Raw genomic sequence first — 12,980 nt, forward strand, 5'->3', positions numbered from 1 at the left:
CAGTTTGCTGGTAAAGCTTAATTGTTGCTAGGCATCTGAGAAGCTTAATTTAATTGTTGCACATAATAAATATGAAGTGGTATTTACTATATTTTAACACAGTACAAAATTCAGAAGGGGAGGAAATTCAGAAGTGTAAGTGCCTTGCGTAAACAGGACATCGAACCGGCTGCCAAAGCAAGATACTTGTTCGGTTTAATTTAGTTGGTTGACACAATGAGAGAAGAGAAGGGAAGCAACGCTGCGCGCCAGACAGTGGGTGGGGTGTCTGGAGGCATGCGTGGATACCTGGAACTTACGCCGGGCACCAGGCACCAGAGCCCTCCTGTCTGACGCCTCGCGTACTTCAACTCCACGCACAACAGGTGCAGCAGCAGAATTCTAAACACTAAACACCTAGAATAACTGGCACACACAGCTGCTGCAAAGGACGCAGTTTTCATAATACCACAACATGCAGTCATCAAACAGCTAGAAAAAAAACAGAAAATGCAAAAAACAAAGCATTCGTTCTTCCCGTAGTGCTTCAGGTTTTACACGCTGGCCACGTTTGGCTGGATATCATCACAGCAAACAGTGTAATACAAAGGCCCAACCATTGAATGAATAGATGCACTACTACTCTTCCGTGATGGCGCCCTTGCCGCTGACGTGCTAGTAGGTACCACTGGATGCCGCACCACCCTCCAGTTGGCCCTTGACGCTGGTGCACTTTGTCTGTTTCAGCACAAGCAATGGTCATTTCAGGACAATATAAACATGAATACATGATCATCAGGACAATGCAAAACTTCTCTACCAAAAGTAACAGCAATGTACTTCCATACCTTCGTCTTTATTACTCGAGCTTCTTCCTGCTTCTGACACGCTCAACCAGTTGCCCCGCCAAGCCCTGTAGCTCTGGGTCTCCGGGGTTGACCACCCAGTGACTGAAGAACGTAAGCGCGTTCACTTCAGTTGATGTCCTTCTCCTCAACTTCTGCTCGAGCGTGGAGACCTCAGCAGCGGGCAGCTCCGCATGCACCATCCACCACGAGTAGTCGTCTTCCTCGCTGCCTTTACCTTCAGCCATTAGGAGTAAACCTCGGGACTCGTGGAGGATGTCTTGAACATTACAGAGATGATGTAGAGGAGCAGCTATCAAGCAGCAGTGCACCATCTCACACACCCTCGGATTGGTTTGAAGTACCGCCTCACAGCATGCCTGCTCCACCGTCCTTGCTATCTCCTCACCATGTGTCATGTCCATGCACTGTCCATCAAATGCATATGGCTCAATGATAAAGCCTAAACCCCACAGGGCCTCACCACAAAGCGGGCCTGAGCTCGTCGCTCGCTGAAAACCAAGAATAATGCTTCTCCATACTGCTGCAGCATACTCGTCAATGCCACTGTCGGTGTTTTCACCCAAGAAACCTAACCTTCTCGACACATCATGAGATGCAGGCACAAGTTTTCCTTTGCACGGTGGATCTTGTGTATCATGATGAGATGCGGCCACTGTTGGTGGCTTGTCGAAGGTCACACCACTACTTGAAGCAAGCAGCACATTCGGGCCACCAAATGCACACATGTGCTGCATGTAGCCACTCAAAAGTTTTGCGGTAACCCAGCAGCTTCCTTCTCATCGCCTGATTGAAAACAGCTTGCACTTGCCAAAGCAAGCCAGGCAAGGTCTTGCGGTACCTCAGCAGCTTTCTTCTCATCAGCTTGGAAGCAGCTTGCACTTCCCTCCCAACGGCACAAAGCATCTGTCTCCTCTTCTTGGTTGCAACCTCACAGTCTGACAGACTTGCTTCTCCAACCACTTCATGCTCCTCCAAAGTCTCACTCAAAGTGTCCGGCAGCCTTATTACTTTGACTCTCACAGCAAAAGACTTGTCTGGCACAAAGCTTTCAACAAAGCGATTCCGGCCCTTCAAGCCCTCCATCAGACAGATGCCTTCTCCTTGGATGGTCTCCCGGAGCGCCACTGGCTCCTCCACCTCCTGCACGAGCGCCACTGGCTCCTCCACCTCCTGCACGATAGCTTGGTTCTTCTTTTTTCGATATAGAGGCTCAACCTTCAATCGTAAGTGTGATGTCAGGTCTCTCTTGATAACCCTAACCCATTCTGGTGGGTTTGCACCATAGCAAGCTACTGATCCAGTACCCCACTGATCCATCCTTATTATGAGATGTTTGTCGAGTGGCGCTTCAATGATGTTCAGAGGGTCGGTTGTATTAGCAATCACTGAGGACTCGATCTCCGGGAACCGAACACACTCAGATTTAATGGCATACAGCGCCACAGAAGGTTGGAGCTCGGAATCTTGGTCGTCTGCCACCAGATTCCCAGCATCACGAAGCTTGTCATTGGCTTTTCCAAAAGCATTATAGAAGAATGGCTGAAACTTGCCTCCACTTAAAGAGAGGTAGCTGCCGGACCAGCTGAGGAAATGGATTCCGTCTTTGACAGTGTGTCTCCTTCCTTTTCTTGAAGTGATGGTCTTTGTTTTGAAAGCCACCTGTGTACTTGGCGGTAAAGCCACATCAAGCTCTTTCATTAGGTACCAAATGGCTGCAAAAAAGTAAACACAACATATATCGGTTATTCTACATTTGATATCCAAGGATCACTGGGTAAGTCACAACAGAAGTACTTTATTTAGCACAGAATTTTTTTTACCTCCCACGTTCCATCCTTTTAAGTAAAGATCCTTCAGACCATACAGAAGGGTAACAACCTCCTTCTTAGGATCATCCAGCAGCAGGCGTACCAAAAATGCACCACCTGCTGCCGTGTACACCCTTCCATTAACCTTGGTCGGCTTTTGCTCGCCTTTAGGCAGTCCCTTGTTCTCGTTATTCGCCTCCTTCTCTAGGAGAGCTATGATAGCATCCATCAACTTGCTGTGACTTTCTTCGTAATACTCTGGGCGAAGATCGAGATCGAATGAAACATAATCCTTTTCAGATTCATGCCACTCTGTGTTGTTGGTGTGCTTTGTTTCATTGCTTGCGCCCTTTGCCTTGGCCTTGGCCTTGGTCTTGGTCATGCGAGCCATCTGCAGTCAATAATTACTGGCCGTTAATAAAAAATAAATAATGCAATAGTCAGGAATGCCATGACTTATAAGGCTATAAGAACTGTATGACTACAAAATACAAGATCCATCGACAAGCTCAAAGGAGAACAATATAAATGAAGGTGATCGAAATGGGCACTTGGACAGAATGGATAATTAAGCAATGTCACCGTTGTGGAAATAGGCACGGAGAGGTTCTAGTTGGCTCGCAACAGAAATTGATTTCTGAATCCAGCGAAACACTAGCAAGCAAGCAAGCTGTGACCAAAAAAAAAAGAAATGGGGAGGGTGCTCACCTGAGAGAGCCGCTGGTGGCAAAGGCAAAGGCGTGGGGAGGCAGGGGGCGGTGGAGCAAAGGAAGGATAACCCACAGATCTGAAATGATGTAATGCATTTCCAATTTTCATCAACTGCAGGAACAGTCTATGGAAATCATGGTGCAGAGAAAAGCGCAGAAAAAAGTTAACATACTCAGACTTAAGCAGAAACCTGGCATATATGTGCATACCTTCCTTGTCTTTTTGCTGTGTCACAAATAGCACGCCTTCAGTCTTCACCTTAGGTTTACTGGAGGTACAAGATCAGTCAATATAAAATAACCATGATAACTTCTTATCAGGAATTGGTGCACATGTCCAGCATTACACGTATATAGTTTCACATTAAGGCACAGAAAAGGCAGCAGGAAAAAGAAGTGGAACAAAGGAAGGTGACCCCTCATAAAAAAAACACAACCGACCACCGCATTTAAGCAAAAAATAATAGAGTTGATAGCACAGAGTGTAGGCAGACGCATCGAAGGGCCGATAAATAATCATCATTACATCGAGGCCACTCAATTAAGCACTAGAATATAACACAGAACAGTACACAAGATACTTGAGATGAACTAGATAGTTCATACCTCTCTTATCCGTGTTGGTTCGGGATGGGTCGATGTGTCTCTGCCCGTTGCCGCGTGGGAACAACAAATCTTCAGCACGAAACCTAAAAGTTCCCATCAAAGATAGACGTTAAAACGAATCGACATTACTAACAGAGATATTGAAGCAGATACATATGTCATCTTTTGAATTCATGTTTGGGCGTGCTTTCCCAGCTGGAGTACATGTACATGCAATGGTCGCTCACTGTTCCAATTCATGTTCTGCATTTATCAACTCAATTCCAGTTACCAAACGAGCTAGCCAGCCTTCAGAAATTTCCCGGGTGTGGTGGTTATCACATAGTACTTGTTATGGTCATTATCAGACACTCCTCTTTATAAAATTAAGTGGCCATTCATGCCCCTCTCCTTTTACTACCTACGTAAATAGACTAGACCATGGCAGCGACAGTAAACAGACCACGACAACAACAGTCATAGCAAATTGACCAAATAACAATAGCAAGACTCCATTCCTCACAAAACAAACCAGACTTTCAGGTTCACCATATGCATCATGCAATAAAGTTTGTACAATTTAATAATAGCCTTATGCCTGCATGCATGGCACCTCCAAATGAAGGACACAAGCGACCACAGCACTGCAGTGAAAAATAACAGAACTAAATTGAATAGCAAGCAACCAGGCCAGTCAATTAGAACGAATAGAGCATAGCAGGAAACAACAGTCTTCAGATGAGCTGAAAAGTTTATACCTCTTTCTTCTAGGGGTTGGGTTGGGTTGGCTCTGGACTCTGGTCGTCCCACTGCGCTGAAGGATCTCCACCCGTCGCCGCCTGGAACAACTCTTCACCGCTGCCTGCAAGGCCCCCATCAAAGCGAGAGGTCAAACCCAATCCGACATTGCCGACAAGAGCTAGGGTAGGGTTTTGGGTAACCTCGGCCGCGGCTCCTCCCTGGCCGCCGCCGCCGCGTAGATCCGTCGGGGCCGCGTACCGACGTCCAATGCCCAGATCCGACGCGTGCTAACGGCGGTGGGGTCGACAGATGAAGGGGGGAGGAGGAGGGGGCGGAGTTGCCGTGGTTATGGTCGGGTTTTGGTGCGCGAACGAGAGGGAAATGGGGTGGCTTTGAGGGGAAGACAGTAGGAGCGGGGTGGAATGGAGGCGGGGGCGAAAGGGGAGGAGGGTGGTCGGAGGTTGACACGGCGAGCCGGGTCCGGGCCTGGCTAGAGTCAAACCAATTTCTTTTGGGACGAGCCCAAATTATTTTGTGTGGAGTATTAATATTACACTTGTTCTTTCTTTCCGGTTCGAAGAGCTCATCTCAAATAATTTAAATTTCCATTATATTAGGCTCATTTTGAGTCCAATTGAGTTAAAGTGCTTTGAGTCCCATGCCACATTTAATTCATAAAGATGAGAGAGGGCGAATTAGTGGTCATGTATGCATCTTATTCTACGTGCACCATTCTTGAAGGCGTCGTCGCGGCTCCCTTCTTGAAGGCGTCGTCGCGGCTCCCTTCTCGAAGGCTCTCATTGTCCGTCGTGTTGCTCCGGAGGAAACTCTGATCCTCGGATCGGGCGGTGGTGGTGTTCCGGTGTCGTAACCTTCCTGAAGGCGCCGCCTTGGAGCCCACGGTTCGTCGTAGGTGGCTTCATCTCCTCGCGGTGGCGTTAGTGTTAGAGATATATTTAGGATACTTGTATTTGGTAGTCTAGGATTTGTAATCCGTCTCCTACCTTATCTCCAGGAGAGGCGTCTTGCCCTCCAAGTCTTGTACTCAATATATACTCGCCCTCGAGGCTCAATAATACATCCATCATATTCCGCAACAATCCCTTTCTCTTCCTTCTAACATGGTATCAGCCTAACCGATCCAAACCCTAGCCGCGCCGTCGCTTCCGCTCCGCGCCGCCCCCGGGGCGGTCGGTCTCCATGATCGCCGCCGGGGGCCGCGCCGCCCGTAACTAGGATTCGTCCGCCGGCCGTGTTGGCCGGCTGCCCTAGAGAGTCTTTTTCCTGATCCTTTGATCCGGGTTTTCTCTCTCTCGCCGGTCGCTTTAATCGGCGTCTTCTTTTTGGTTTTCCGATCTATTCTTGATCGGTTTGCGTCGCCCACCGCCGCCGTCGACCCCGAGCGCCTCTACTCCGACCCTGGCGCGACTAGCCGGCCTCTCCTCCGACCCGGCGGCCGCGTGCGCCGAGACGGCCCGTCAGGGCTAGCCACCGTCCGCGCGTCGGTCCGCCCGTCGCCCTGCGCCGGCCGTCACCGCCCTGCTTGACCGGGACACCTGCATCGCCCCGACCCGACGGCCTCACGCCATGCGACGGCCAATCATAGCTGTCGCTCGCGCGCCGGCCCGCCCATCGATCCACATCACCCGACTCCGCCGCGTCTGCACGGCGGCCCGGCGGTCTACCTCGCCGGCCTCGTCCTCAGCTGCGTCGGGACGGCTGCGTCAGGCTCGTCGGCTGCCTCAACTTGGGCGTCGCTGCTCCGTTGGTCGCTCGGGCCTCGCTGCCCGGGCGCCGGCGTTGCTTTGGCAGCCCGGGTGCCGGTGCTGACATGCTCGTCCGCACGACGTCCCATGCCGTCCATCGTCGCCGGCTTCATCTCGGACTCCGCCGCCACCACGCCTCCACCGAGCGGCGTCCCCGACCTCGCGCGCGATCGGCTTGATCACCCGCTCGCCGCTGCGATCCGCCTCCTCTACGCCGCGCGACCGACCTGGCCCGTCGGTTACGCACGCCTCCGCAGGTCCCGTGAAGATCGTCCCCGAGTTCAGCGCGCCTCTCCACCGATCAAGCATCGGGCTGCCGCTGCGTCGCCCCGTGGTTCTCCTCGCGGCTGCATCGACTCGTGCGTCGCCGCTGCGTCGCCCCTTCGGGCCATAGTGTCGCGATACGCGGTCCCCGCCGCCGCCCCGAGGCCGTTCCCGCGGTTGCACCGACTCGCGATCCGCCGTTGTGTCGCCCCTTCGGGCCACAGCGTCGTGGCCGCGGTCCCCGCCGCCGCCCAGAGGTCTTCCCGCCGTCGCCCCGATCCGCCTGCCGCCGCTGTGTCGCCCCTTCGGGCCGTAGCGCCGCGGCCCGCGGTCCGCTCCGCCGTCACCGTGCGTCGACCACCCGTGGTATGCGCCGCGCCGTCTTCCTTGGCGCGGGAACGCCACCGTCCGCACCGGTCTTCGTCACGCTGTCAGGGTTCTTCGCCTACTTCGAGCATCGCCGCCGCACTCCTAACCTAGCCGCCGCCGCTCTTCTTTGGCCGCCGCCGCGGCTACCTCCGTAGCTGTCGCCGCCGCCCGTCCACCCCACTTCGTCTTCGTCCAGCACCAGCTCGTCGCCGTCATCTACCCCGACCGCTTCATCTACTCCGACAACCGCGGGCGACATTGGCCCCGCGCCGATTGGCGCCGCAACCGTCGTCAAGTCCTTCTCTGCTGGCCTCTCCGACCTCTTCGACATGTCGTACAGCTCGTGCAGGTCCCAGTCTACGCATGCCCGGTGCTGGCAACACCGCCGCGTGCCTTCGTCCACGACGTGTCCCCGGGCCTGGCAAGCCTGGTGCGGCGCTTCGTCAACTTCGTCTTCGACCGTCTACGCATGCCCGGTGCTGGCAACACCGACGCGTGCCTTCGTCTACGATGTGTCCCCGGGGTTGGCAAACCCGGTGCGACGCGTCGTCAACACCATTCTCCTTCCTGGCGCATCACTTCTTCGACACCACTGCGCCCATGACTAACTCGGCGCCTCCTTGCGCCTGCGGCTCCACGGCGACTCCCTCGACACCGGCTACCCTGACTCGACATCGACCACGGCGTTCTTCGCACGGCTACCTCGACCACGGCTACACCACCCTACGCTCTCGGCTACATCGACATCGGCACAAAGGGCTATCATCCGCTTGAGCAACTCGTCGGCTTCCTCTACAGTCAACGCGTCCGCGACGCGACCGCTAGGACTGCGGGGGGATGTCAGTCCGTCGGCTGCTATTCTCTCCAGTCTGACCACCCGCGACGCTCCTGTTGTTCGCAACGCTACCGCTACGACTGCGGGGGGATGTTAGAGATATATTTGGGATACTTGTATTTGGTAGTCTAGGATTTGTAATCCGTCTCCTACCTTATCTCCAGGAGAGGCGTCTTGCCCTCCAAGTCTTGTACTCAATATATACTCGCCCTCGAGGCTCAATAATACATCCATCATATTCCGCAACAATCCCTCTCTCTTCCTTCTAACAGTTAGTGCTAGGGGTGGTGTTGCTGCGCTCAACGCCTATGTATCCTGTCTTGGGTGTGTACGTGTGTCGTGGTGGCGTGCATTTGTATTGGGTTGTTGATGATCATTGCTTTATATATAAATCGGGGCGAAAGCCTTTTTCGGTACATGCACCATGAGTGTTGCCGGGCAAAGCCTATGTGGGGTGGCGGCGGCGGCGGATCTCCTCGGCCAAAGTTCGCGATCGCAGCGGCGGTACTCTCTCCGGCCGTTCAGAGGCAGTGACGTGGGGTGGCGGTGACGGCCAGGATCGGCGAGCTTGCGACGGCGGCAGTGGTTGGGCCTGATCTAGACTCAGATGGGTTCAGACGGGCCGTGACCCAGGCTGCAGTACCTATTGCGTCTCATCGACTCCGATGATGGCACGCGGGCTCCTAGATTCGTCCCTCAGCACAAGGAAGCCGGGGGCTCCGGCCCCAGGCGTGGCCGTGGTGGCCTCCTCCTTCGCCGGAGGTGGTCGGCCGACTGGTTGTGGCAGATCCCTGGATCCCACGGCTAGTCCCGACAGCGAGTTGGGGAGGCGATGGTTGCAATGGTGAAAACTGAGCTCCGACTACGGTTATGTCAGGCCATGGCGGTGTCTACGCGTCGTTGCCTTGTTGAAGGCATCGCCATTGCAGCCACCTTCTACCCTCTCACACTGCTTCGGGGGAAACCCTAGATCCGGGTATCCCGGATCGGATGATGGCGGCGCACTCGGTGTCGCCTCCCTCGTGAGGGCATTGTTTTGGAGCAGTTGCTGGATGGAGGACGCAAGGAGTGGAGCGGTGTGCATCTACCGCGTCGAAGACGGTGAGATTCGGTGGTGTGGCACAGTGGGGTCTTGGTGACGGACGCGTGATGATGGACTCACGCAGAGAGGTGGCGTTGTCTGGCGTCGTGGTGGCGTCAATGGCAGGCCTGGCAAGTTCAACGCGTGGGTACCTGCTCTGAAGATGGATCAGTGGAAGACGGCTTCTGCAGTGTGCGCATGCGGTGATCACTGAGAGTGCGTCGGACCGGTGTGTTCCCCAGACCCGACAATGCGGCTTGGTTAGGGCCTTCGGCTTTGTATGTTGGTCTTTGGTGTCAGGCGTGGGTATGCGGCTCAAACAATCTGCACCCCTTTATCAAGTTGATAGGAGTAGCGACGGATGTTGCCGATATGGTGGCTTCAGACTTGTTGATAAAATGGTTGCATGCATCGCCCTGATGCAGAGGTCAGGGATCATCCTCCTTTTTTAGAAGATGCAAGTCCGATTAGAGAGAGGGTGCTGCACTTATTACTTCACGAGTCGTACATGCAAGAAATATTTCATTAGGCAGTTATGTATCAGTAAAACTCGTGTCATCCACTCATCATCTACCTTGATTAATAAGATTTTAGATTTGAGCTCTCTAAGGTTGGTCGTAGTGTATGATACTATTTTTGTAGTGCATAATATCATAGATTAGTATCATAAGTGATCTCATTTATTGCCACGCATGATACATAGTAGCATATAATTTATTATGAAACGATATCATAACATAGTACTCAACAATCTCTTTCTTCATTTAATTATATGACATCTCATCAAAATTGCGTAGTTGGTATGCATGATACTAGCTATGATACTTCTATTATGGTTAGCTTAAACCGAAAAGGAGGGAGTATTTTTGTATTCAAATCATGAAATAAACTGTATGTTCATTGCCATTAATATGAAAAGTAACTTTGCTTTTGTTACAGTCAATTACAACCCCTACAGTGTAGAAAAAGTCTCCAAAGGATAAATGACATATTGTCGTCCTCGGGTATATCAAGTATAACAAAGTGCGTTAAGATCGTGACATTATCAACCACAATAGAAACATCCTCATAAATATGGTGTCTACCTTTTATTGCATTGCTTCTAATTTATTGAAATGTCTTTTGCTTAGTTTACACATCATAGGTCTGATTATCTCATGTCGTCATGTTTTTGTACATATTACATCCTCCTATCATGTGGTTGTCTAACATCAAAGTTCGGTTTGTCTGTATCACGCATCAATTAGTTCTGAAGAACTAATTTTTTATTCTTTTTTCTTGTGGTCTTGACTTGACATGGTAAAGAAAAAGAGGAAGGACCACAAAATGGTAGGGGATTAGTACTCGGGACGCACGGAAACGGAAGTAGAAGAGTTATGCAGATTCTGCTGGTACTAATAGTGCAATAGAAGGTCGAAGTCCACCAGATAAATGTACAAACACGGTATCCCCTGCTACACCAGCTGGAAAAAGTTCAAAGGCAAACGATAAGGTGCCACCAATCAAGCAACGACAACCCTAGTTGTTGCAGTACCTTCTTCCATTGTACCAACATCTGCACGAGTTACTCGTTCGGCAACTCAGCTAGCGACAAGTTCCCAAGCTCCATTGCCACCTAAGTCTACTCCCGAAGCACTCTTGAAATAAGAGTACTTGGCAAGATCAGATGAACCTTGTGAGCTTCAATAGCAAGAAGGTAGTTGCTCGAGTCAAGTTACAATTGCATGCTTCTTTATATGTAGTCTCACAGCTTGATGTACACTAACACTTCCCATGTTCATTGTTGAACTAGCACCTAGGCGCAAGAGGAAATGGACATTAGGGATAATGCTCGATGGGTTAACTAAATCTAGAGGAGGAAGAATGGAGATCCATTTTGACGCAGGTTTAAAAAGGCCACGTGATGCTACAGAGTCAGCCAAGTTAGTATCAGAGGCAGCCGTTGCTATTAGGTCTCATGCACGTATCCTCCCAACATGGATTCAGTACAAAAATGACAAAGATGAAACCCAGTTTAACACCTTCCTCGACCATTTATCTGTAAGTATGGTTATGTATGGAACTTAGTAATATCGTCTTGCTCTGTCCCATACTTTCTATGTTGGTGGTAATGAGACTCCCATAATTTTCAACAGATGAGGTTCAAGTTGGATCGCCAAGATGATGCAATCAGACAAGCATGCACCCATGTTTTCAAGTCTGCTATGCGACAATATCGGTATAACACTAGAAAACTCACTTTGAAGGCAAGGCTAACAGTGAACTTGCCCAAACATCTCCAGTGGAAAATATAACGGATGAAGACTGGAGAGGCCTTATTAAACACTGGTCAGATCACATGTTGAACTTGAAGGAAATATTCCCTAGAGGAAATAATAAAGTTGGTATTTATCTTTCCTTATATCATGATAAATGTTTATTATTCATGCTAGAATTATATTAACCGGAAACTTGATACATGTGTGAATACATAGACAAAACAAAGTGTCCCTAGTATGCCTCTACTTGACTAGCTTGTTAATCAAAGATGGTTAAGTTTCCTGACCATAGACATGTGTTGTCATTTGATGAACGGGATCACATCATTAGGAGAATGATGTGATGGACAAGACCCATCCGTTAGCTAGCATAATGATCGTTAAGTTTTATTGCTATTGCTTTCTTCATGACTTATACATATTCCTTTGACTATGAGATTATGCAACTCTCGAATACCAGAGGAACACCTTGTGTGCTATCAAATGTCACAACGTAACTGGGTGATTATAAAGATGCTCTACAGGTGTCTCCGAAGGTATTTGTTGGGTTGGCATAGATCGAGATTAGGATTTGTCACTCCGAGTATCAGAGAGGTATCTCTGTGCCCTCTCAGTAATGCACATCACTATAAGCCTTGCAAGCAATGTGACTAATGAGTTGGTTGCGGGATGATACATTACGAAACAAGTAAAGAGACTTGCCGGTAACGAGATTGAACTAGGTACAAAGATACCGATGATTGAATCTCGTGCAAGTAACATACCGATGACAAAGGGAATGACGTATGTTGTCATTGCGGTTTGACCGATAAAGATCTTCGTAGAATATGTAGGAACCAATATGAGCATCTAGGTTCCGCTGTTGGTTATTGATCGGAGATGTGTCTCGGTCATGTCTACATAGTTCTCGAACCCGTAGGGTCCACACGCTTAACATTCAATGATGATTTATATTATGAGTTATGTGTTTTGGTGACCGAAGATTGTTCGGAGTCCCGGATGAGATCACGGACATGACGAGGAGTCTCGAAATAGTCGAGAGGTAAAGATTGATATATTGGACGATGGTATTCGGACACTGGAATAGTTTTGGGACGTTTCGGATATTTATCGGAGTACCAGGGGTTACCGGAATCCCCCGGGGAAGTATTGGGCCTACATGGGCCGCCCCCCAGGGGAGCCCGAATTGGACAAGGGGAGGGGAGCGCGGCACCCTTTCCTTCTCCCTCTCCCTCTTCCTCTCCTTCCCTTTTTACCCTACGAAAGAAAGGAAAGGGGGGCGACTAGGATTGGGAGTCCTAGTCGGTTTGCCCCCCATGGCGTGCCCCTTGTGGCCGGCCTCCTCCCCTCCTCCTTTATATACGGGGGCAGGGGGCACCCCAAAGCACAACGGTTTTTTCTTAGCCGTGTGCGGTGCCTCCCTCAACAGTTTACTCCTCTGGTCATATTGTCGTAGTGCTTAGGCGAAGCCGTGCGCGGATCACATCACCATCACCGTCACCACGCCGTCATGCTGACGAAACTCTCCCTCGACACTTTTCTGGATCAAGAGTTCGAGGGACGTCATCGAGCTGAACGTGTGCTGAACTCGGAGGTGCCATACATTCGGTGCTTGATTGGTTGGATCGTGAAGACGTTCGACTACATCAACCGCGTTATGCTAACGCTTTTGCTTTCGGTCTACGAGGGTACGTGGACACACTCTCCCCTTCTCG

At 50.7% G+C, this 12,980-nt stretch overlaps 1 protein-coding gene and 1 long non-coding RNA gene across 2 annotated transcripts; both read right to left on the bottom strand.

Annotated features, from left to right (window-relative positions):
* Positions 1–437: 437 nt before the first annotated feature.
* LOC123076425 (uncharacterized) lies at positions 438–2,546 on the bottom strand. The gene is made up of 2 exons (XM_044498685.1): positions 828–2,546; positions 438–717 (listed from the first exon to the last, which is right to left on the bottom strand). The coding sequence occupies exon 1, from the start codon at positions 2,544–2,546 to the stop codon at positions 1,530–1,532; it is 1,017 nt and encodes a 338-aa protein (XP_044354620.1). The 3' UTR covers positions 438–717; positions 828–1,529.
* Positions 2,547–2,674: 128 nt separating this feature from the next.
* On the bottom strand, positions 2,675–5,083 carry LOC123075154 (uncharacterized). The gene is made up of 5 exons (XR_006436102.1): positions 4,710–5,083; positions 3,973–4,055; positions 3,577–3,635; positions 3,365–3,443; positions 2,675–3,047 (listed from the first exon to the last, which is right to left on the bottom strand). It is a non-coding gene; the product is annotated as an uncharacterized lncRNA (long non-coding RNA).
* Positions 5,084–12,980: the final 7,897 nt, after the last annotated feature.

The sequence above is a fragment of the Triticum aestivum genome, chromosome 3D (genome assembly GCF_018294505.1).
Source record: "Triticum aestivum cultivar Chinese Spring chromosome 3D, IWGSC CS RefSeq v2.1, whole genome shotgun sequence".
Classification (NCBI taxonomy): Eukaryota; Viridiplantae; Streptophyta; class Magnoliopsida; order Poales; family Poaceae; genus Triticum; species Triticum aestivum.